This window comes from Aquarana catesbeiana, linkage group LG02, assembly GCF_042186555.1.
Source record: "Aquarana catesbeiana isolate 2022-GZ linkage group LG02, ASM4218655v1, whole genome shotgun sequence".
NCBI lineage: Eukaryota > Metazoa > Chordata > Amphibia > Anura > Ranidae > Aquarana > Aquarana catesbeiana.
The window spans coordinates 219161077-219187585 of NC_133325.1; the positions used below are offsets into that span (position 1 = coordinate 219161077).

Here is a 26509-nt window from a genome sequence, read left to right on the forward strand (position 1 = left end):
ATTTACGCCTTTAGAAATCCTGAAGGCGGTGATTAGTTTTCGGGGCCCCGTATGCCGCTAGGCTCCAAAAAAGTCCCACACATGTGGTATCCCCGTACTCAGGAGAAGCAGCTGAATGTATTTTGGGGTGCAATTCCACATATGCCCATGGCCTGTGTGAGCAATATATCATTAAGTGACAACTTTTTGTAATTTTTTTTTTTTTTGTCATTATTCAATCACTTGGGACAAAAAAAATAAATATTCAATGGGCTCAACATGCCTCTCAGCAATTTCCTTGGGGTGTCTACTTTCCAAAATGGGGTCATTTGGGGGGGGGTTTGTACTGCCCTGCCAATACATTTTGGCCTAAATGTATGACTAAAATTGAGTTTATTGGATTTTTTTATAACAAAAAGTAGAAAATATCATTTTTTTTTCAAAATTTTCGTTCTTTTTCCGTTTATAGCGCAAAAAATAAAAACCGCAGAGGTGATCAAATACCATCAAAAGAAAGCCCTATTTGTGGGAAGAAAAGGACGCAAATTTCGTTTGGGTACAAAACTGCATGACCGCACAATTAGCTGTTAAAGCGACACAGTGCCAAATTGTAAAAAGTGCTCTGGTCAGGAAGGGGGTAAATCCTTCCAGGGCTGAAGTGGTTAAATGTATTACCCTTTGGGATACACTGGCTAATACCCTTATTTAATATGCTCCTAAAGCACACCCATTTTTCCTCCGTGTTCTTTGTTCCTAGGATTTTATCCCATTTCGTATCGTCTAGCAAGGAACGTAGTTTCTGGAAGTTGGCTCTTTTGAAATTCAGTGTCTTTGTATTCCCCTTACGTTTCCTATTTGTGTGATTTATGCTGAAACTAATTGACCTGTGATCACTGTTCCCTAAGTTGCCCCGTATTTCTACATCCATGATCAAGTCTGTATTGTTGGTAATCAGTAGGTCTTGTTTCTTGTTGGTGCATTTACCATCTGACCCATGAAACTGTCCTGTAAAACATTTAGGAAATGGCGAGCCTTAGATGAATGTGTGATTCCCTTCCGCCCAGTCTATGTCTGGATATTTAAAATCCCCCATTATAATGACACTTTCCATCCTTGCAGCCATTCCAAACTGTGATAGGAGGTCCGTCCCCCCCTTCTCCCTCAGGTTAGGAGACCTATAGCATACTCCCAGTATTACTTGCTCCTTATTTTCCTCCCTTTGTAACTCTACCCATAAGGATTCCACCTCTTCCCTTGCTCCATTAGTGATGTCATCCCTCACATTCACCTGTATATAATTTTTGATATACAGGCATACCCATCCCTCATTTAAATTACCATCAATAAAGGGCTCAACTATTATTAATTAACAAATGAATGTCCCGCTCCACATTGAGCCCCCACATCCAGCGAGTTTCTCGTCTGAATATTTGCCTTTTCAAATTACTTCCTCTCCAATGTGGAGTGCACTTCTCAATTCATATCACTTCTAATGAGGAGGAATTCCTGTTGTGACACTGAGCAAAGTGTTTAGATATACTATGCGTGTCAAATCCTATATTTATGCGGGCCAGATGTTCATCTATATGGACATTCAAAGCCTGTGTAGTTCTGACAACATATTAGTAACCACATTTGTGCCTAAGGAGGTAAACAACCCCCTTGGTGCTGCATGTAATGAAACCCTTAATTGTATAATATTTTTTTTTGGCAGTGAATGTAAACGATGTGGTGCGAAGCGTTTTGGAATTCCTACAGACCTTGCACCTCCGTCAGGGGAAGATGCCTAATAAATAGGCAAACATTTTGGGTTTAGCGGGCTGTTCAACTATATTAGGAGCTAACACGTCTGAGAGTTTGGTGTTTCCCAAAAATAACTGACAATCAGGAAGAACCAAGCCCAAGATCTTATCCCCTTTTAGGATGTTCCTATGTCTGTTAAAAATCTTATTTACCCAATGATAGTGACTGGAGAAGGTATTTAAAAGGGGCCACTTGTGGGGTCCATCCACCCTATCAAGTCTAGTATTGGGTGCCAATAGGGTTTGTTGGTCCAGGTCCGACACTTCAAATAATTCCTGGTCGAGCTCTTCTCGAGGATATCCCTTTTGAATAAATCTATCCCTCAACATATCTGCCTGAACCAAGTAGTCCCCTTTTTTGGAACAATTCCGAGGAATCCTTCTGAAATGTCCCTTGGGGATCGCTCTTAAACAAGTGGGATGGTGACAGCTATCGTGGGGTATGAAGCCATTTCTGTCAGTATACTTAAAATGGATCTTAGTGAGAAGTTGATTCCCTTCCCTATAGATCCACTGATCCAGAAAGTTGATAGCTTTGTCACTCCATTCATATGTGATATTGATACCCCATGCATTGGAGTTAAGGTGGACCATAAAGGTGTTTAAAGAATCGCTTTACCCCTTAACGGAGTGATGACGTTATGGGCGTGCACGCGTTCAGAGCATGCGTGCTCCTTCGTCAGGCATACTATGCCTGACAAAGGAGAACGCGTGCACACCCATAGCGTCATCACTCCGCGACCCGGGACCAAACAAACTGACGATCCATGCTGTGCCTCTTCTACCCCGGCCTGGGACACTGGAATCCACTAGCGCCGCCAGACGGGACCAGACGAGAACACTCCAGCACATAGGATCGCCCCCAGTGGAGCCCTGCTGCCCACCACATGACCCACCCGGACCGATTTTATTGATGTGCCTGTATTTGTCATACTCCAAGTGAGTGCATTTCCACTGATATTAAAATGTGTGTGTTTTAATACTGCACTTACGTTGGCGCTGCTTTCCTTCTTTTTTATCTGCCTCCAAAGGTGATTTCTGCCCTTCAGAATGCTGCCCCCTGTGTTGTGCCAGTACTTTTCCCCCTGAGTTTATATACCCAGGTACCAGACTTTGGTCCCCCCCCCCCCCCCCCGATTCTCCCCTCCCCGACCCCATATATGCCCACCAGGAATCTTATTCATTTTATCTTAATTTTATGCTTGGACTACTGTTCATCCACCCACTGCTGCTCCTGGACCTTTTTATAACCATCGGATTGTATTTTACTTCATTTATATTTTATATATTGATTCATTATCCTTCCTATATATAGCTGTTATTTTTTAGCAATACATAAAATTGTTTACTCCACTTATTCTATATACAGCTGTCATCCCCTAGCGCAACAAAATATTGTGTATTCTCATGTCCTTAGTCTGCTTGTCTTCAGCAAACTGTTTGCTGGCTTTCTTGTGCATCATCTTTAGAAGAGGATTCCTTCTGGGACGACAGCCATGCAGACCAATTTGATGCAGTGTGCGGCGTATGGTCTGAGCACTGACAGGCTGACCCCCCCCACCTCTTCATCCTCTGCCGCAATGCTGGCAACACTCATACTTCTATTTACCAAAGCCAACCTCTGCATTGGACGCTGAGCAAGTACACTCAACTTCTTTGGTCGACCATGCCAAGGCCTGTTCTGAGTGGAACCTGTCCTGTTAAACCGCTGTATGGTCTTGGCCACCGTACTGCAGCTCAGTTTCAGGGTCTTGGCAATCTTCTTATAGCCTAGACCATCTTTATGTAGAGCAACATTTTTTTTTTTTCCAGAAACCCAGAGTTCTTTGCCCTGAGGTGCCATGTTAAACGTCCAATGATCAGTATGAGAGAGTGAGAGAGATAACACCAAATTTAACACAACTGCTTCCCATTCACACCTGAGAACACTAGACACATGACACCGGGAAGGGAGAATGGCTAATTGGGCCCAATTTGGACATTTTCACTTAGGGGTGTACTCACTTTTGTTCCAGTGGTTTAGACATTAATGGCTGTGTTTAGAGTTATTTTGAGGGGCCAGCAAATCTGCACTGTTATACAAGCTGTACACTCATTACATTGTAGCAAAGTGTAATTTCTTCAGTGTTGTCACATGAAAAAGAAAGAATAAAATATTTACAAAAAAGATTTATTTATTTAATTGTCTTTGTATCCCATTTTTTAATGGTTCTATGTTACAGGTTATAAGAGGGGAGCCTTTTATAGGCAATCTTTTCTTGCTAATTTAATAAACAGCTTGTTTGAGCTGTGACCACGGGTCAACATGGTTCACAATTCACTTTCGGAGTCCCAGCTGCTTTAAATGTTGCTGATGGATATCCCAGCCCCACTCTCCAATCCCAGATGTAGCCTTATACAGGGAAACGTGTCAAAAGGAGATAGGAGCTGAGATGTTACTGTGCTCTGTACTTGGCGGTGTAAGTCACAGTCGGACGCCACTCTCTACCGCTTATTTTTTATCTACACTGCCTTGAAAAAGTATTCATACCCCTTACAATTTTCCACATTTTGTCATGTTACAACCAAAATCATAAATATATTTTATTGGGAATTTATGTGAGACATAATTGTGAAGTGGAAGGAAAATAATAAATGGTTTTCATTTTTTTTTTTACAAATAAATATGTGAAAAGTGTGGCTTGCATTTATATTCAGCCCCCTTTACTCTGATACCCTTAACTAAAATCTAGCGGAACCAATGCATTCAGAAGTCACATAATTAGTAAGTAGAGTTCACCTGTGTGTAATTTAATCTCAGTATTAATACAGCGGTTCTGTGAAGCCCTCAGAGGTTTGTTAGAGAACCTTAGTGAACAAACAATATCATGAAGGCAAAGGAACACACCAGACAGGTCAGGGATAACGTTGTGGAGAAGGGTTAGGTTATGAAAAAATCTCCCAAGCTTTGAACATCTCATGGAACACTGTTAAATTAATCATCTGAAAATGGAAATAGTATGGCACAACTGCAAACCTACTAAGACACGGTCGTCCACCTAAACTGACAGGCCGGGCAAGGAGAGTATTAATCAGAGAAGCAGCCAAGAGGCCCATGGTAACTCTGTAGGAGCTGCAGAGATCCACAGCTCAGTTTGGGAATCTGTCCACAGGACAGAGTGACAAGAAGAAAGCCATTTTTGAAAGAAAGCCATAAGAAGTCCTGTTTGCGGGAAGCCATGTGGGGGACACAGCAAACATGTGGAAGAAGGTGTTCTGGTCAGAGGAGACCAAAATGTAATTTTCTTGGCCTAAAACCAAAACATTATGTGTGGCAGAAAATGAACACTGCACATCACCTTGAACACACCATCCCCACCTTGAAACGTGGTGGCAGCATCATGTTGTAGGGATACCTTTCTTCAGCAGGGACAGGGAAGCTGGTAAGAGTTGATGTGAAGATGGATGGAGCCAAACACAGGGCAATCTTAGATGCATACAGCCAAGAGGTACAATAGAATGGTTTTGATCAAAGCATATTCATGTGTTAGAATGGCCCAGTGAAAGTCAAGACCTAAATACAATTGATAATCTGTGGCAAGACTTGAAAATTGCTGTTCACAGATGCCCTCCCATCCAATCTGACAGAGCTTGGGCTATTTTGCAAAGAAGAATGGGCAAAAATGTCACTCTCTAGATGTGCAAAGCTGGTAGAGACATCCCCCAAAAGACTTGCAGCTGTAATTGCAGTGAAAGGTGGTTCTACAAAGTATTGACTCGGGGGGGGGGGGGGGGGGGGCTGAATACAAATGCATGCCACACTTGTTACACATTTATTTGTAACAAATGTTGAAAAAACATTTATCATTTTCCTTCCACTTTTATTATGTGCCACTTTGGGTTAGTCCATCACATAAAATCCTAATAAAATACATTTATGTTTTTGGTTGTAACATGACAAAATGTGGAAAAATTCAAGGGGTACGAATACTTTTTCAAGGCATTGTAAATGCTGAAAGTGCATTTATTTTATTAACCGGTTCCTGACAGGTTAACGTCTTTTTACGGGGGCAGAATGGCACCCCTGCGCGAAACCCCGTACGGGTACTGGGGCACCTAGGATTCTCCGGAGCCATGCTCACACCCGTTACACGGCAGGGGACCCGATGCCGTGGCCGGCGGACGCAATCGCCGCCGGCCACGTGCGATCATGTGCACGAGAGCCAGCATGGGGATAAACACACAAATCCCTGTTCTGTCAGAGGAGAGGAGACATTGTTTGTTCCTAGTAAGTAGGAACAACGATGTGTCTCCTCCTCTAGTCAGTCCTGTCCCCCACAGTTAGAACATGTTGAGGGAACACATATTTAACCCCTTCCCTGCCAGTGACATTTATACAGTAATCAGTGCATATTTATAGTGGTCCCAAAAATGTGTCAAAAGTGTTCGATTTGTCTGTCACAATGTCGCAGTACTGCTAAAAATCACAGATCACCGCCATTACAAAAATAATAATAAAAATGCCATAACTTTTATGCAAACCAACCAATATACGCTTATTGCGTTTTTTTTTTTTTGTTTGTTTTTTTTACTAAAAATATGTAGAAGAATACATATAGGCCTAAACTGATGAAGAAATGTGTTGTTTTTTTTTTTAAATGTTGATATTTATTATAAAAAAGTAAAAATCTATTGTTTCTTTTTCAAAATTGTTGCTCTTTTTTTGTTTACAGCGCAAAAACTAAAAATCGCAGAGGAGATCAAATACCACCAAAAGAAAGCTCTATTTGTGGGAAAAAAAGGACGCAAATTTTGTTAGGTTACAGTGTCGCAATTGTCAGTTAAAGCGACGCAGTGCCAAATTGTAAAAAGTGCTCTGGTAAGGAAGGGGGTAAATTCTTCCGGGGCTGAAGTGGTTAAACAAATAATTTTTTGGGACGTACTGCACGATGAGTATTCCTTCTTTTTATATATACAACATGGCTCAATAGTAAGAACAGCTGGCTTGAGGCTTATAACGAGATCTGTTGTGGAGATTGAGGCATCTGTGGTTGAACATAAGATCCACTTCCACACAGTGCCAATGTACAGCTGAACCTGGGAGGTTGAAGGAAGCTCTACAATTCACGCTGTTTATGATCTCTTATAATCTGTAGAAGAGGGAATTGGTAAGAGGGTATTTTTTATATTTTTAAGCACTGGTGGAACACAGAAGCACTTCATTGGATGTCATTATTAGGGAAATCTGGCAACAGTGCATCTTTTTGTCTTTTTTAAAAAAAATCGTTTGGACACAATTTTTTTTTTATATTCGTTTTTGGACATTTATGCTGATATATCACATTGGCATCTTTGAGACATATTGCACAGAAGATTTTGAGTAATAAACAATCTGGACACTAAGTGATACATTTTATGTGGATGACACATGCTTGTTTTATTTTTTGTTTTTATTCACGGTTACCAATTTGCTAGTTTGAGCAAGATAATTCACCACATTGATTTGATTATCACTGTAGTCACTATTGATAGAGTTTGATATCCTTTAAATGGCAGCGCACTTTTATTTTATTTTTGCCTTTCCAGTTTTCAGGGAATTTTTAAGTGCAGCAGTCTGATATAAATTATTTTAGCACAGGGTTGTTTTTATATATATATATACTTAGATTTTACACAGTGTCCCAACTTTTTTAGAATTGGATTTATATATACACAGTCAAAAAACAGATTTATTAGTTGACGTTATGACAAACAGTGCAGTACAAAATTTGATGATGTAACATTGCATACATGCCCTCCCTATAAAAATAGATTTAAAGAAAAAAACAAAAAAAAAAAAATCAAAAAGCCCATGTGATGAAGGTACAGCTGCCACAGCACCTAGCAATGCACACATTTTAATTTTCCTGGAAAAGTCAAGACTGCCCCCATTTATTACAGGCTTACTTAACCCCTTCCTGACCAGCCACCGCAATTATACTGTGGCAGGTTGGCACTGCTGCGCGAGCCGTCGTAGCTCTACGTCGGATCTTTAAGATGCTGTGGCAGGCACACGCGTGCCCACAGCGGGTCCCTGGGGCCGATCGCTCGTGACAGAGCGAGAACCGGAATCTATGTGTGTAAACACACAAATCCCGGTTCTGTCAGGGGAGAGGAGAGCGTTTGTGTGTTCCTACTAAGTAGGAACAACGATCTCTCTCCTCCTCTAGCCAGCCACATTCCCCCCACAGTTAGAACACACATAGGGAACACATTTAACCCCTTGACCCCCCCCCAGTGTTAACCCCTTCCCTGTCCCTGCCTGCCAGTGATATTTATACAGTAATCAGTGGCTATTTATAGCACTGATCGCTGTATAAATGTCAATGGTGCCAAAAAAGTGTCCGATTTGTCCGCCGCAATGTCTCAGTCCCAATAAAAATCGTAGATAGCCGCCATTACTATTTAAAAAAATAATACTACTACTATAAATGCCATAAATCTATCCCCTACTTTGTAGATGCTATAACTTTTGTGCAAACCAATCAATATACGCTCATTGAATTTTTTTTTTACCAAAAATATGTAGAATAGATATTGGCGTCTAAACTGATGGAAGAATTTTTTTTTTTGGGGGGGATATTTATTATAGCAAAAAGTACAAAATATTGGGGTTTTTTTCAAAATTGCCGCTCTTTTTTTGATTACAGCGCAAAAAAATAAAACCACAGAGGGGATCAAATACCACCAAAAGAAAGTTCTATTTGTGGGGAAAAGAGGACATACGTTTTGTTTGGGTACAACGTTGCGCGCGCAATTGTCAGTTAAAGCGACACAGTGCCGTATAGCAAAAAATGGCCTGATCAGGAAGGGAGCAAATCCTTTCGGGGCTGAAGTGGTTAAAGAGGAAATAAACCCTGATGGGTTTTACTTACTCTTTTTTCCCCTGCAAAGTAAAAGTATAATGGGCTAGTACGCAAACCTGCAAACGAAGCCTGCAATGTCGCTGGTGACCGCATCCATTTTAACCTCTTTTCCTTCTGGGGTCATGGATTCTGGCTCTGTAACTGGCCGGAGTCCTGTGATGTCACTCCAGTGCTTGCGCACGGGAGTGGGTGGTCACGGCACGGGGCCTTTCGAAACATCGCGATTATGCCCTTTCTTCAGTGCGCATGCGCTGATGACGTCTGCGCAAGAGTATATGGTAAATTTCTCCTAAACCATGCAGGTTTAGCTGATATTTCCAGTACTTACAGATAAGCCTTATTATAGTCTTACCTGTAGGTCAAAGTGGTGTAACTAGGTTTACAACCACTTTAATTCTCCTCTGCATAGACTATGCAATTTTAAACCAAATATTCAGTGAATAAAATGTAGCGCATAAATTGTGCAAAAAATCTACAAACAAGAAAATGGCTGAAAAACAAATGTCCATAAATAGTAAACACGGCAAATAATGAAACTTATAAGTCTCTCAATAAAGGTAGATAAGGTCCAGTGAGTGAGTAAAAAACAAACAAATATACATGGGATGTCCCAATAGGAATGGTGTGTGGATGTGAAACGGCAAATATTCCAACACAGGTAAATCGTCAGATCATCCCAAAGCTATATCTCACAACTGCATGTAACTTGGTAAAGATGGTGTGTAAGAAACTCTTACCAGATACATCGGACAACCTTGTCAGCGACAGGGAGTCACTCGAGCGGGTTGCCTCTCAGGGCCTGAAAACTCTGTATGGATCTCCCGGGGCCGCCAGGTGGGTCCTCCCAAAGGATGGCCAAGGTGCGAATCAGAGGGAACAGTGCATCACATAAAGAGCTGAAGTGAAGGCTGATTTGATTGTTACCTGTTTTTTTTAGGAATAAAAATTTCCACTTTGCTCATCTACGCTATGTGGAGCCTGTTTATTTTTTCTCCACATATCAACTGAGAGATCAAATCAGCCTTCACTTCAGCTCTTTATGTGATGCACTGTTCCCTCTGATTCGCACCTTGGCCATCCTTTGGGAGGACCCACCTGGCGGCCCCGGGAGATCCATACAGAGTTTGACCCAGAAGGTTCGCAGAGCTGTGATGTCCGTCTTCAGGCCCTGAGAGGCAACCCGCTCGAGTGACTCCCTGTCGCTGACAAGGGAGTCCGATGTATCTGGTAAGAGTTTCTTACACACCATCTTTACCAAGTTACATGCAGTTGTGAGATATAGCTTTGGGATGATCTGACGATTTACCTGTGTTGGAACATTTGCCGTTTCACATCCACACACCATTCCTATTGGGACATCCCATGTATATTTGTTTGTTTTTTACTCACTCACTGGACTTTATCTACCTTTATTGAGAGACTTATAAGTTTCATTATTTGCCGTGTTTACTATTTATGGACATTTGTTTTTCAGCCATTTTCTTGATTGTAGATTTTTTGCACAATTTATGCGCTACATTTTATTTTTATTTTCACATGTTTTTTTGGTTGTTGTCACCCTGTATGTAGCTGCTCTGCACCATATATTTTTTTGAATTTAGCGCAGTGTATACTTTTAATAAAATATTCAGTGAAACATGAAATCTTCTTAAAAAAAAAAAAATCATTTTATGGCCTACCTGGTTTCTGCTATAGAGGTGTGCAGACAAACTAAGCTGTGTATGCTTGTATAACACTTTTTTTTATTTTTTTTTTACATAAGAGGCTGGAGGCATATTTGGAGTTATACATTATAAATAACCTTTTAGGATTGCATTAAACATAGTATATACTAAAATTTTAACAAACTAGTCCCAGGCACTATTGTCTGCTCTGATCACCTGCCAAAGCAGTAAGTATTTGCTGTAAGGACTGCCTGGGGCAAGGTACAGCACCTGCATATTTCTTGGTATTAAACGTGTATACAATGCATCCTACATGAATAAAAAATTTAACAAAGAAATTCACCGCTTAACACAACATTTAACTTGTGTATTTTAGTCACAGCTAATGCATTTTGTCACAAACATTTTAGGCAGTAAGGTATACAAAACAGCCCTCTTTCTAACTATTCCCTTGCCTATACTAAGGGCACAGTACAGTTTTAATCACTTGCTTACAGGGCACTTAAACCCCCCTCCTATCCAGACCAATTTTCAGCTTTCAGCGCTGACGCACTTTGAATGACAATTGCGCGGTCATACAACACTGTACCCAAATGAAATTTTTATCATTTTTTCACCAAAAATAGAGCTTTCTTTTGGTGGTATTTGATCACCTCTGCAGTTTTTACTTTTTGTTAAAAAAATGTAAAAAACTGAATTTTTTTTTTTTTTTTTATATTTTGTTATAAAAAATTAAAAACGGGTCATTTTTCTCCTTAATTGATGTACGCTGATGAGGCAGCAGTGATGGGCACTGATAGGCGGCAGTGATGGGCACTGATGGGTGGCAGTGATGGGCAGCACTGCCAGGTGGCACTGATTGGCACTACAGGTGGGCATTGATAGGTGACACTTGTGGGCATTGATAGGTGGCACTTGTTGGCACTGTTAGGTGGCACTGTGGGCACTGTTAGGTGGCACTGTGGGCACTGTTAGGTGGCACTGTGGGCACTGTTAGGTAGCACTATTATGGTGGCACTGATGAGGCAGATGTGCCTCTTCCACTTGGGGGCCGATGTCTCTGACATCCGAGCCGGTGATCGGCTTTTTTTTCTACTCGCGCTGTCACCGGGACCGGCCCCTTACTCGGATCGGTGATCAGCCGAGCCTCAGTGACTTGGTGATCACAGGGCGCGCGCAGGGAGCGTGCACAGGGGAGGCCGTCATATGACGGCCTCCCGGGAATTAAGGTCCACGCTGTGGCCGTCATTCGGCCATAGCGCGGATGGCAGGTGGTTAAATTAATAATATGGTGTACTATAAACCATATTTGCTAATACGTAGCCTTGGTTTATTGCACACACACACAAAAAAAAAAAAAAAAAAAGCTTGACTGTTCCTAATCCAGAAAAGTCTACTGATGACTTTGGCCTGAAAGTCATCAGCGAGTCAAATAAGCTGGCCATAAAGAGTGCAATATCTGCAAAAGCTAAACCAGATTTAAACTTCAAAATCACATAAAGCCTGCGGTCACAATGGGTATGATTTAAAGGCTGACCTCAACCACAATTTAATACTACTTCACCACTACTTCTGTGAGATTTGTAACGATTTGATATAACTTCAGTGCTACTTTAGTGAGAGGGGCTGTCCATGTCACAATGAACAAAAGTTTAACTAGCAAAGTAATATTTAACTTCTTTCAAGCTCAAGTAGTGCTGATATAGACACAGCTACAATTTTTGCAGCATGATTTACATTCTAGTCTATAGCAGTGAAATTGTCATGAAAAAGTAAGACATGAACTACTTCTCAAAGCGCACTACTTGAAATTGCACCTATGAAGACACTGCCATAGAAACACATTAGATGCTACTTCAGGTACGATTTGTAAATAGCATGTCGCACCTGAAGTCGTACCGGTGTGACCGAGGGCAACAAAGACTTCATGCTCTATCTCTGTTAACCTGTTTATTAGGAGGCGATGAAGACGTAAATGTGTAAAAATAAAGGTTGGGCTGGTACCACATCAGTATTTTTATTTGGAAAGAAAAATCTGGCTGTACAACACAATTGTACATATGAATAACAAGGACATTTTTATAATTGAAAACATAGGTTAAACTGTTTATAAATGGTCAAAAATGCCAAACCTTTTTTTCAGTTTTGGATAGCGTGGAGAGGAACTGGAACCCCTGTTACCCTCTATTACTGTTCTGATGTCAGCACAAAACTTGGGATTTTCTTTTACTTTCCCTTTCAATGGTAATGGTAAACAGGGACAAATAAAGAGGGTGAATCTCCTTAACCGCTTGCCGACCGGCTCACGCCGATATACGGGCACGTACAGGCAATTAACATACCTGTACGTTGCCCTTTAAGAAGGGGAAAATCAAGCCATCCTTGATAAGGTGAAAGAACGGTATGAGAAGCAGTTCGGGACTAACCCCGGAGAATTTAAGGCAATCCTCGTCAGTACTCAGCTTGTTGCCGGAACAAATTACTTTTTCAAGGTTGACACTGGAGAGGACACTTATATCCACGTTTGAGTCTTCGTACCTCTGCCTGGTAGAAATGAGGGAACCACTTTGGTGTCTTTCCAGGCGAATAAGACAAAGGATGATGAGCTGGGGTATTTCGAAGCTAAAGATGAGGGCCAATTAGTGGGCACATGTTCAAAAACTCCACATCCCATCCTTCTCGAAACTCCTTTTAAAGGACCAGCAACAAGGGGTTAAAGAACTTGAAAGTACATAATCTGATCTTCCAGAAATGCACTTGGCTGACAACACACAACATTTTTTGTGGGCTGAGCTGTGTTGACTTTAAGACTGAACACTAATGATGTATTTAACATTGATATGTATTTGTAATATCCTGTTCAGTGTTATCTTGCTCATTGTAATTTGAACTGAGAAATATAATAAAATATTTTGGAAGGTAAAAAAAAAGAAAAAAAGAAGCGGCTTGTAGGCACGCGCGTGTGCCGCCGCGAGCTCCGTGAGTGTGATCGCGGGTCTCGCGGACTCGATACCGCGATGGTCTCACGGAGAGAAAGAACGGGGAAATGCTGATGTCAACAAGCATTTCACCATTCTGCCTAGTGACAGGACACTGATCACCGCTCCCTGTAATCGGGAGCGGTGATCAGTGTCATGTCACACATGACCCAGCCCCCCCCCCCAGTTAGAATCATTCCCTAGGACACACTTAACCCCTACAGCACCCCCTAGTGGTTAACCCCCTTCACTGCCAGTCACATTTACAAAGTGATCAATGTATTTTTAATCGCACTGATCGCTGTATAAATGTGAATGGTCCCAAAATAGCACCAAAAGTGTCTAATCTGTCCGCCATAATGTCGCAGTCACGATAAAAATCGCTGATCGCCGCTATTACTAGGGAAAAAATTTAATAAAAATGCCATAAAACTATCCCCTATTTTGTAGATGCTATAACTGTTGCGCAAACCAATCAATAAACGCTTATTGCAAATTTTTTTTACCAAAAATATGTAGAAGAATATGTATCGGCCTAAACTGAGGAAAAAAATGTTTTTTTTTATATATATTTTTTGGGGATATTTATTATAGTAAAAAATAATGCGTTTTTTCAATGCAATTTTTTTGTTGATAGCGCAAAAAATCAAAACTGCAGAGGTGATCAAATACCACCAAAATAAACATACTTTTTTTTTTTACACGGTCTCTCTTTTTAGTTGAGAGAGTGCAGCTCTATTTATTACCACATTTTTCTTTGTGTATATCTCACAGCAGAGTTGCTGCTTTTTAGGAATCATTAGATCACAGCGCAGTTTTTTTTTCCTTTTTATATTTTGCTATTGGAGGCACTCGGCAGGGGGGAGGAGCCAGGACCACGGGCGGGAGACCCAACAAGAGGAGGATCAGGGCTGCTCTGTGCAGAACCATTGCACGTAAGTATATAAATATTTTTTTATTATTATTCTTTTCTTTAGAATCACCTAAAGAACCTTTTAAATTGTTTTGTGTTGGGAAATATATGTTGGTAATAATAATAGGTATTCCTTTGTATTCATGTATGCAACTTTTGAGAGGTCCTTCTAAAGTATGATTAACCATTCTAAATGTTGTGTTAGGATGTGAGAGGAAGCGAGGAGAACTTCCCAAAGAAGGACAAAGACAACTATCAAAACAAATCAGATGGTCCAACATAACCCTAGTTCAAAAAACTAAAAAATATAAAAAAAAAAAAAAAAGACCTTTCTGCCTTTGTGTGGTTTCTGTAAAAGTGTAAAAGGAATTGATGGGGAATGTATACAACAGGGACATATTCAGCAATAGAAACTGAGAGAAGGGCTTAAACCTTCACAACCAGAACCAAATCAAAAAGTTAATAGGTAATAAATCAAATAAAATCCTTATGGAATTCCACTTTACCACTTGCCGACCAGTCGCTGTATATCAGATATACAGCGGCAGGGCGGCTCTGTTGTGCGATTTGCCGTACTGAACGGTGCTCCATACAATAGCTATAGCAGAGCAGGCACGCGCGTCACCAGAGCCGATGCACGTAACCGTCGGCCGCAATGTCTGCCAGCCACCTGTGATCTCTCCACAGAGAGCCAGAACGGGGGTAAATAAGGTAGATCCCCATTTTGACAGGGGAGTAGAGAGAGATAGTCTGTTCCTAGTGATCAGGAACAGTAATCTCTCTACTCCCAGTCAGTACACCCCCCCACCCAAGTTTAGGGAACACTTAATCCCTTATTGCCCCCTAGTGTTAACCCTTCCTTGACAGTGTAATGTATACAGTGATCAGTGGCTATATCTACCGCTGATCACTGTAATGTCACTGGTCCCAAAAAGTGTCAAGTGTCCCACTAAAAATCGCTGATCGCCATTACTAGTAAAGAAAGAAAAATAAGGGGCGTGGACTGGCAGCTGATGAAGATGGCTGCCTAAGATCTCTGCTCCGCTCCTCCACATCACAGCCGAGCACATCCAGCCGCCATCCACCCGACAGACACCCTCCCTGAGGACAGCACACAGGGTATACCTGGACTATGCCCCAGAAGAAACCCAAACTCAAGGGCCCCCCCCCGCAGACTCCTCGATTTCTTTATGAAGCTCAAACAGCAGGGATAGCAAGATGGCTCCGGTCGGGAACAGGGAAGCCTGGAACGGCCGCCAAACGGCCACACTGTGGCTCCCTCTCCATACCCAGAGGCGGAGGCCGCCATGGACCGGACAAATGAGCAATCCACCTCCCCGGGAGACAGAGGTAAGAGGCTAGCAGACTTCCCTGCACAATCCCCAGACAAACAGCCTCCCACTAAAAAGCAACATAGCGCTGAGACCTGTAATCCCACAACAGGCCAGACTGCCTCACAGCCCTTGGCAGCAAACCCCACAACAGACAACCCGGCCTCCGAGCACTCCCTTAAGGCCATGCTGATGTCCCTGCAGACAGAGATGCATAGCGAGCTTAAAATCTCAATAAACCACATACAAGACAAGGTTAACTCCTTAGAGCAGTGGTTCTCAACCTGGGGGTCAAATGACAATTTTCCAGGGGTCACCAAATCCTGGGCTGTTCCTGAATCCCGCACCGCTCTCCCAGCCTTTTTCACGGCTGCCCAGCAGGGCTGTCCCTGGAGCAGGGCTGTCCATGGAGAATACATGGAAGGGAGAGGAAAAAGGGGGAGAAACAAAGAAAAAGGGAGAGAAAGAATAAGAGTAAGAACAAGAAAGAAGGCTAGAGAGAACAATGGGGGAAAAAAAAACAAGAAATTAGGATAGAGAGAGATAAAAGGGAAAGAAAGGAGGAGAACAAAGAGAAAGTAGTGGTACATCCTAAAATGTACCATAAGCGGTTTTAATACTGTACGAGTGGAAGGGACTCAGGGAGCACTAAATGTTCATGGGTTAGGGTCGCAAATGACTTGTCTTACCTTGGGTGCTGACAACCCACGCTACGAAAATAATTTTACTGTTAGGGGTCCCCACAACTTGGGAAATTTTATGAAGGGGTCACGGCACTAGAAAGGTTGAGAAGCACTGCCTTAGAGCAAAGCACTGACCATATTGAGCAACACCTCTCTGAAGCCACTAAAGCACACAATGCCATGGTAGATATACAAGATGAGCAAGCCGCTGCGGTTCATCAGCTTCGCTTAAAAATCGCAGATCTTGAAGATCGCTCGCAAAGGATCAAGGTAAGAGTAGTCTCTGAATCCCTAGCAGCCATGGAAATAATACTGTACCTACACCAACTTTTCCGCAAGTTTGTTCCGTCACTAACAAAGGACATGCTCATAGACCACGCACATAAGATCCACAAACCGCAACACCCCCCAGCCTCTGTCCCCAGAGACATACAGGCAAGGGTACACTTTTTTCATGTCAAGGAAGAAATTATGCGCACAGCAAGATCCTCGCCCTCACTTCCGGATCCCTTTAATAAAGTGTCGCTCTCTAACTACATATCAGCTGCTACCTGCTACTGAACGCAAGATTATCTACAAATGGGGTCACCCCACAAAATTGCTCGCAACCTACCGCAACCAGCAAGTTGCCATTATGACACCTAAGGAAGGTCTCAAACAGCTCCACAATTGGGGTATAATCACACAAGCACCTCCTCCTACCCCCAATACAAGGCCATCCTCCAAAATCTCTAACCCTTTGGACTCACATGCTTTGACTTAATAGGATGCCCTCCTGCACTACGGCTTTTGTCAAGACAGCACACGTTTAAGGCTGGTTACCATACAGTTTCTGTGTTTTTCAGATTAATAGGTTAAGTGGAGGAGTGGAAGCACCAGTGTTACCCCTTCCACGCTCCACTGCTCTTGATGTGCTAAGCACATCCACTGTTTTGAATCACTACGTTTAGAAGTGTTATTTCTACGTTGATATATAGCTTTTTTTTATTAGCTTAACCAAGTATTTGATCTGCTTTACCATTGTGTGTCCAGATCAAGCCCTGTCTGATACAACGGGTCCTGATCTGCCCACACATACCACTGTGTATAGTACTATTTCTGCTACACTATTGCTCCTTTACCCCCTCCCTTCTCTCCTCCTTTATAATCAGAGTCTATCCTCCTCGGCACCGTTACTTCACCTACTCCCTGACTCCCTCCATCTGAGGCGATGACACTCACAATTGTCTCCTTAGATGCTAAAGGCCTTAACAGCCCCTTTAAATGGTCATTCCTATGGCGAGAAGCTATAGCACAAACGGCAGACATGTTATGCGTTCAGGAAACCCACTTTTCTAAACATAACCCTCCACAATGCTCCCACAAACTATCCCCCCATTGTTTCCAGGCTCGCGCTGACAAGAAAACAAGGGGAGTGATGATCGCAATATGTTCCTCCGTCTCCTTTAATCTCACCCACATTGACCAAGACCCCTCAGGTAGATATCTGATCCTGTCGGCCACTTTTAACAACCAACCTTTTATCATAGTAAATATCTACGCTCCCAATGTCCATCAGAAATCCTTCTATAAATCCATAATGCATAGGATCCAACATTACCCTAAAGACCAAATCATAATTTGTGGCGATTTCAATTAAGTTTTAGACAACCAGGTGGATTCATCCAACACAAAACGCAGGAAGTCCACGGCTCTATCCTCAATAGTTTCCCTGGAAGATGTCCATGACCCATGAAGATGTCAACACGGCACTGAGAGGGATTACTCTTTCTATTCAAATACCCAAAAATCATACTCTTGGATCGACCTGTTTTTAGCCTCCAAGACACTACTCCAAAACATCACTAGAACCTCGATTGGCCTTATTACATGGTCGGATCATGCCCCAGTATCCATTACCATATTTCTGCCCCCCCACCACCACCAGACATACCCTATGGTGCTTGAATGCCACACTCCTTAGTGTACCGGAGACCCGAGAACAGATTTCCTCTTTCTTTGACACCAACACTGGCTCTGTTTCCAATTCAACTACACTCTGGAATGCCCACAAGTCTGTCATACAGGGAATTTGCCTACAGTTGGGTGCCCAGGAAAAGAAAAAGGAAACTCTCAAAATAAACTCCTTCCTCCAACGTATTCAGACAATTGAATCCCTAAATAAACAAAACCCCACCCTAGCTAATGCAAAAGAGCTCAGTAAATTAAGAAACGATCTTAGCTCCTTCCTCCAAAAAGGTCACAATTTTTATTTCAAGTGCCTCCGCCTCACTTGGTACTCCCAGAGCAATAAAGCTGGGAAACACATAGCCCAGCAATATAAAAAAAGAGCTGCACAAAAAAAGAATCCCATTCCTCTTAAACCAAAAGGGTCACAAACCGACAAACCCAAAAACAAACGACAGCAATCTAGTACACCCAGATCAAGTAGGTTTCATTCCCTCCAGACAGGCCTCGGATGGCACCCGTAGATTCATTGATATGATCCACTGGGCAGAGCACCACAGAATGCCTTCTCTGCTGATCTCTGATGATGCTGATTTGGACGCAGGGAAGGCATTCAATAGGGTCAATTGGCAATACCTGGATTTAGTCCTACAGAAGTTTGGTATACATGGCCCATTTCGACAAGCCATCCGAGGTCTCTACTCTGCTCCAAGCGCAAAAGTCCTAACATCGGGCATATTATCCTCCCCTTTCCCTATCACTAACGGGACCCGTCGGGGCTGCCCCTTGTCACCACTAATTTTTGCACTAGTGATTGAACAACTAGCACAAGCAATTAGAGCCCATACGGATATAGCTTGTGTCACAGTCGACCAAGTCGCCCACAAGATTGGCCTCTACGCCAACAGCTCACCGACCTTCTACAATCCCTACCCCTGCTCTGCGACCTCTTACAATGATTCAGTCAGTTATCCATGTATAAACTAAATCATTCTAAATCGGCTATGCTAGGGGTATTCCTATCCCCACAGCTCAGAACAAGTATTACCTCATCACCCCCTTTTTCCTGGGCCCCCAACTCATCCATGACATACTTGGGTATTCAGCTGACCTCCCCCTCTACCCTGCTTCTGCATACTAACATTTCCTTGCCAGGTAAGAAATTACAGGATATTGCCAAATCACTCCTCTCCACGAATGCCTCTTGGGCAGGTCAAACAGCCCTGGCCAAAATGTTCCTCTTACCACATGTCCTATATATCTTCAGAACTCTGCCAGTGCCAATACTGCATCCAGATATAGCCTTACTTCAACGGATCATCAATAATTTCATTAGGGCAGCTCGTAAACCACGCATTAAAGCTTCTCTGCTCAATACACCTACAAAGTATGCTGGCCTAGGAGTCCCTAACCTCAGATCATATTATAAAGATATAATACTGGATCAAACCAAAAAGCTATGGGACATGTCCTCACTACAACCCTGGACTCTGATTGAAGCCACAAATCTAGCCCATACCCCCTCGCACTTCTTAGCAGCCATTTGGATGGGACACCACCCTCCACACTCCTTCCTTTCAACAGTCAATGCGACCATAACCACCTGGAAATTGATTCTGCAAATCTCAGGCTGCATACACATCCAAGCTCTTTATCCAGCTATCAATTTTCAACTATACCACTTCTCTCTCTCCGGACTTACCATTACAGAGATGGTCCTCACAGGGCCTTCGAACGATAGGGGACTTGTTCCAACACAACCAACTTCTCTCTTTCTATCAACTTTCAGACCGATATGCCATACCTAACAAGGACTTTTATATACACTTGAGAATACGCCATATTCTCGCCTCCATCTCAACCTCGCATAACACTTGGACCAAGGACCTTATACAGTTCTTCAATCCAACCAACAACAAAGTCCGTGGCCCGCTTCTGGAAACAGCCCTGTGCACCCTCTCTCAGTAACACCACTGATATCCTGAATGATCACTTATCGATGGAATTCCTGTTTGCAAAGGTACAGCTTGCACTGGGAAAAAATCTATAGCCACTGGCAACTTTGGTTATCTGATCATAGAGCCTTGCCTTGCCCATGACTAAACAACTAGTACCATTCCCCACAACGGATCTCTCCCCTCAGAAGAGAACTTACAAGGCCGTCCTTTTCCTGGAACAAACTGAGCCGTCTGCATTTGGATATAGTCTTGGATAAGCTCACTATTTTATGCTTTCCCGAAACTTTGATTAACAGCCTTCTCCCTACCTATCCCCTCCCCTTGTCTCTACACCCCCCCTCCTTTCCCCATCCCTCTCTGTCTCTGTTTCAATGGTGCCATGGAGAAGGACCAATGCTATACATACTGGTCTACATCTGATGTTAAACAACATTATTCTAATATTGATTTTTTTTTTTTACCAAAAATATGTAGAAGAGTACATATTGACCTAAACTGATGGATATATATATATATATATATATATATATATATATATATATATATATATATATATATATATATATATATATATATTTTTTTTTTAATTGGGGATATTTATTATAGAAAAAAGTAAAAAACATTGTTTTGTGTTTTTTTCAAAATTGTCTTTTTTTGTTTATAGCACAAAAAATGAAAACCACAGAGGTGATCAAATACCACCAAAAGAAATCTCTGTTTGTGGGGAAAAAAAAACATAAATTTTGTTTGGGTATGTCGCACAACCGCGCACTTATCACTTAAAGCGACGCAGTGCCGTATAGCAAAAAATGGCCTGGTCATTAAGGGGGGGGGGGTAAATCCTTCTAGGGCTGAAGTGGTTAAAATGTATAAAAATAGTTTCAAGGACAATATTTTTATAAATGATCTTGCAGAAAAAGAAGACACGGTAGTTCCTCTTTAAGATCCACAATACAAGGGGAAAAAAGAAACCATACCTTTAATCTCAAAATCGCATTTGTCACACCATCAAATTACAAGCCTACATAGGAAATCACAGGTTTTTTGGCATGTTTCAATCTGTTTACTTTATGAAATTGAAAAATTATCAGAAAATATTCTTTTCTACCTGTCAAGCTATCTTTCCCTGCAGGTTACCAAAAGCCGAAGGTTCAACAAAATAGATTGCTGGGGGAATAATTTCCTGTACTGAGACAAAGATCAGTGATGAATGCCAGCTCTGAAAGCTGAAGAGTTTCTACCTTTAGTGGTTAATTACTTACAACAAATGTGACACTGGAAGCAGAACCCAAATGAAACACTTTTAATTAACAAAAGGACTTAAAAATAATAAAACAGATCAATTTAGGTTCACACACAGCTAATTAATAACTTTCTATAATACTTACTGAACCAAAAAGAGGCAACTATGAATAAGAAAACTGATAGTAAACAATTCCAACAGAGTAATCTAAAATCTTGTGTCTGTTTGAGAGGTATTAAGTGGAATTTGTTTCAACAGTCATGTTCTTGTATTTAACAGATTCATTTAACATGGTCCATTACCTGGGATTTAAAAGCCTGTAATGCTGCTTGAAGCTCATTGATTTTTTCTTCATTTTTCTGCAGTTGGGACTGGGTCTCTTGGCGAATTGTAATTCCTCTTCATACTGAAATTCACAGAATTAACTATTGTCATTTTTTGCAAAATCAGCCATACTGAACCTGTCCCATTCCCTTTAGAGAAATCATATATACGCATATGCATACACACACATATAGTTCTCAGGCAACTGAGAGGGAGGGGAGGAAGGGAAGGGGGAGAGAGGGAGGAGGTTGGAGAGAGAGGAGGGAGAGGGAGAGAGAAAAGGAGGGAGGGGGGAGAGAGAGGAGGGAGGGGAAGAGAGAGGAGGAGGGAGGGGGAAGAGAGAGGAAGAGAGAGGAGGAGGGAGGGGGGGGAGAGAGGAGGAGGAGGGGGGAGAGAGAAGGAGGGAGGGGGGGAGAGAGAAGGAGGGAGGGGGGAGAGAGAAGGCGGGAAGAGAGAGAAGCAGGGAGGGAAGAGAGAGAAGCAGGGAGGGAGAGAGAGAGGGTGGGAGGGAGAGAGAGAGGGTGGGAGGGAGAGAGAGAGGGTGGGAGGGAGAGAGAGAGGGTGGGGAGGGAGAGAGAGAGGGTGGGAGGGATGAGAGAGAGGTAGAGAGGGTGGGAGGGAGAGAGGGTTGGAAGGGAGAGAGGGTGGAAGGGAGAGAGGGTGGGAGGGAGAGAGGGTGGGAGGGAGAGAGGGTGGGTGGGAGAGAGGGTGGGAGGGAGAGAGGGTGGGAGGGTAGAGAGAGTGGGAGGGAGAGAGGGTGGGAGGGAGGAGAGGGTGGGAGGGAGAGAGGGTGGGAGGAGGAGAGGGTGGGTGGGAGGGAGAGAGGGTGGGTGGGAGGAGAGAGGGTGGGAGGGAGAGAGGGTGGGAGGGAGGGAGAGAGGGTGGGAGGGAGGGAGGGGAGAGAGGGTGGGAGGGAGGGAGGGAGGGTGGGAGGGTGGGAGAGAGAGAGGGTGGGAGGGTGGGAGAGAGAGAGGGTGGGAGGGAGAGAGGGTGGGAGGGAGAGAGGGTGGGAGGGAGGAGAGAGAGAGGGTGGGAGGGGAGGGAGGGTGGGAGGGGAGGGAGAGAGGGTGGGAGGGAGAGAGGGTGGGAGGGAGAGAGGGTGGGAGGTAGAGAGGGAGGGAGGGAGGGAGGAGGGAGGGAGGGAGAGAGGGTGGGAGGGAGGGAGAGAGGGTGGGAGGGAGGGAGAGAGGGTGGGAGGGAGAGAGGGTGGGAGGGAGAGAGGGTGGGAGGGAGGGAGAGAGGGAGGGAGGGAGAGAGGGAGGGAGGGAGAGAGGGTGGGAGGGAGGGTGAGAGGGAGGGAGGGAGAGAGGGAGGGAGGGAGGGAGGGAGGGAGAGAGGGAGGGAGGGAGAGAGGGAGGGAGGGAGGAGGGAGGGAGAGGAGGGTGGGAGGGAGGGAGAGAGGGTGGGAGGGAGGGAGAGAGGGTGGGAGGGGGAGGGAGGGAGAGAGGGAGGGAGGGAGGGAGGGAGAGAGGGTGGGAGAGAGAGGAGGGTGGGGAGGAGAGAGAGAGTGGGTGGAGGGAGAGAGAGAGGGTAGGAGGGAGAGAGAGAGAGGGTAGGAGGGAGGGAGAGAGGAGAGAGGGAGGGAGTGAGAGGGTGGGAGGGAGAGAGAGAGAGGGTGGGAGGGAGAGTGAGAGAATGAGGGTGGGAGGGAGAGTGTGTGAGAGATTGAGGGGTGGGAGGGTGTGAGAGAGAGAAAGAGGGTGGGAGGGAGGGAGAGAGAAAGAGGGTGGAGGGAGAGAGGGTGGGAGGGAGAGAGGGTGGGAGGGAGAGAGAGGGTGGGAGGGTGGGAGTGAGAGGGGGGGAGGGAGTGTGGAGGGAGGGAGGTAGAGAGTGTGGGTGGGTGAGATGTGAGGGTGGGAGGGAGAGAGGGTGGGAGGGAGAGAGGGTGGGAGGGAGAGAGGGTGGGTGGGAGAGAGGGTGGGAGGGTGGGAGGGTGGGTGGGAGGGTGGGAGGGAGAGAAAGGGTGGGTGGGAGGGGGAGAGAGAGAGAGAGAAAGGGTGGGGTGGGAGGGGGAGAGAGAGAAAAGGGTGGGTGGGAGGGGAGAGAGAGAAAGGGTGGGTGGGAGGGGGAGAGAGAGAGAGAAAGGGTGGGTGGGGGGGGAGAGAAAGGGTGGGGGGGAGGGGGAGAGAAAGGGTGGGTGGGTCGGAGGGAGAGAGAAAGGGTGGGTGGGTCGGAGGAGAGAGAAAGGTGGGTGGGTCGGAGGGAGAGAGAAAGGGTGGGTGGGTCGGAGGGAGAGAGACAGGGTGGGTGGGAGGTAGAGAGAGAGAAAGGTGGGTGGGAGGTAGAGAGAGAGAAAGGGTGGGTGGGGAGAGGAGAGAGAAATGTGGGTGGGAGAGAGAGAGAAAGGGTGGGTGGGAGAGAGAGAGAAAGGGTGGGTGGGAGAGAGAGAGAAGGGTGGGTGGGAGGGAGAGAGAGAGAAGGGTGGTGGGAGGATGAGAGAGAGAAAGGGTGGGTGGGAGGGAGGAGAGAGAGAAAGGGTGGGTGGGAGGGAGAGAGAGAGAGAAAGGGTGGGTGGAGAGAGAGAGAGAAAGGGTGGGTGGGAGGAGAGAGAGAGAAAGGGTGGAGGGGAGAGAGAGAGAAAGGGTGGGTGGGAGGGAGGGAGAGAGAGAGAGAAAGGGTGGGTGGGAGGGAGGGAGAGAGAGAGAGAAAGGGTGGGTGGGAGGGAGGGAGAGAGAGAGAAAGGGTGGTGGGTGGGAGGGTGAGAGAGAGAAAAAGGGTGGGTGGGTGGGAGGAGAGAGAGAGAGTAAGGGTGGGAGGGAGAGAGAAAGGGTGGGAGGGAGAGAGATTGGGTGGTGGGAGGGTGGTGTGTGTGTGTGTTAGGGGGGTGGGTGTGAGGGAGGGTGAGTGAGAGTAAGGGAGGGGAGGAAGGGTGGGGGAGGGTGAGTGAAAGGGTGGGAGGGGGAGTGAAGGGTGGGAGGGGAGTGTTTGGGTGGGTGGGTGGGGGAGAGAAGGGTGGGTGGAGGGGGAGTGAAGGGGGGGTGGGTGGGGGGTGTGAAGGGTGGGTGGGAGGGAGAGAGAAGGGTGGGTGGGTGTGATGAGAAGGGTGGGTGGGTGGGTGGGAGTGAATGGTAGGGTGGGGGGGGGAGGAGAAGGGTGGGTGGAGGAGTGAGAAAGGGTGGGAGGGTGGGGAGAGTTGAAGGGTGGGTGAGAGAAGGGTGGGAGAGAGAATGGTGGGAGGGTGGGGTGTGAATGGGTGGGAGTGAGAAGGGTGGGTGAGAGAAGGGTGGTGGGAGGGAGTGTGAAAGGGTGGGTGGGGGAGTGAGAGAGAAAGGGTGGGAGGGAGGGAGTGAGAGAGAAAGGGTGGGAGGGAGGGAGGGAGTGAGAAAGGGTGGGAGGGAGAGAGAAAGGGTGGGAGGGAGGGACGCAGGGAGGGAGAGAGAAAGGGTGGGAGGGAGGGACGCAGGGAGGGAGAAGAGAACGGGTGGGAGGGAGAGAGAACGGGTGGGAGGGAGACGTAGAACGGGTGGGAGGGAGGGAGGGAGAGAGAACGGGTGGGAGGGAGGGAGGGAGAGAGAACGGGTGGGAGGGAGGGAGAGAGAACGGGTGGGAGGGAGAGAGAAAGGGTGGGAGGGAGGGAGGGAGAGAGAAAGGGTGGGAGGGGAGAGAGAAAGGGGTGGGAGGGAGGGAGAGAGAAAGGGTGGAGGGAGGGAGAGAGAAAGGGTGGGAGGGAGGGAGAGAGAAAGGGTGGGGAGGGAGGGAGAGAGAAAGGGTGGGAGGGAGGGAGAGAGAAAGGGTGGGTGGGTGGGAGGGAGGGTGGGAGGGAGAGAGAAAGGGTGGAAGGAGAGAGAAAAGGGTGGAAGGGAGAAAGGGTGGGAGGGAGAAAGGGAGGAGGGAGAGAGAAGGGTGGGAGGAGGGAGGGAGGGTGGGAGGGAGGGAGGGAGGGTGGGAGGGAGAGAGAAAGGGTGGAAGGGAGAGAGAAAGGGTGGGAGGGAGAAAGGGTGGGAGGGAGAAAGGGAGGGAGGGAGAGAGAAAGGGTGGGAGGGAGGGAGGGAGGGTGGGAGGGAGGGAGGGAGGGTGGGAGGGAGGGAGGGTGAGGAGAGAGAAGGGGAAGGAGAGATAAAGGGTGGAGGGGAGAAAGGGTGGGAGGGAGAAAGGGAGGGAGGGAGAAAGGGAGGGAGGGAGAAAGGGGGGAGGGAGATAGGGGAGGGAGGAGAAAGGGTGGGAGGGGAGAAAGGGTGGGAGGGAGAAAGGGTGGGAGGAGAAAGGGTGGGAGGGAGAAAGGGTGGGAGGGAGAAAGGGTGGGAGGGAGAAAGGGTGGGAGGGAGAAAGGGTGGGAGGGAGGGAGAAAGGGTGGGAGGGAGGGAGAGAGAAAAGGGTGGGAGGGAGAGAGAGAGAAAGGGTGGGTGGGAGGGAGAGAGAGAGAGAGAGAAAGGGTGGGTGGAGAATGAGAGAGTGAGTGTGGGTGGGGGAGGGAGAGAGAATGGGTGGGTGGGGTGGGAGGGATGAGAGTAAGGGTGGGTGGGTGGGAGGGAGAAAGGGTGGGAGGGTGGGAGAGAGAAAGGGTGGGAGGGAGGGAGAGAAAGGGTGGGTGGGTGGAGAGTGATAGGGAGGGAGAGAGAATGGGAGGGAGGGAGGGTGGGGATGAGTGAATGGTGGGAGGAGAGTGAAAGGGGGGGTGGGGGGTGAGAGAAAGGGGGGGGTGAGAGATAGGGGTGGAGGGGTGGCTGGAGGTGAGAAAGGGTGGGAGGGAGGGAGTGTGAGTGATAGGGTGGGAGGAGGGAGGAGGGAGAGAGAAAGGGTGGGAGGGAGAGAGAAGGGGTGGGAGGGAGAGAGAAAGGGTGGGAGGGAGGGACGCAGGGGTGG

General features: G+C 45.7%; 1 protein-coding gene across 1 annotated transcript in view; it reads right to left on the reverse strand.

Moving 5' to 3' along the window:
- The window catches only part of DIAPH3 (diaphanous related formin 3), a 1160230-nt gene that overhangs the window by 722959 nt on the left and 410762 nt on the right, over positions 1-26509 (reverse strand). Inside the window, exon 16 of the mRNA XM_073614238.1 lies at positions 21685-21781. Within this exon, the coding sequence (XP_073470339.1) occupies positions 21685-21781 (97 nt within the window). The remainder of the gene's footprint in view (positions 1-21684; positions 21782-26509) is intronic.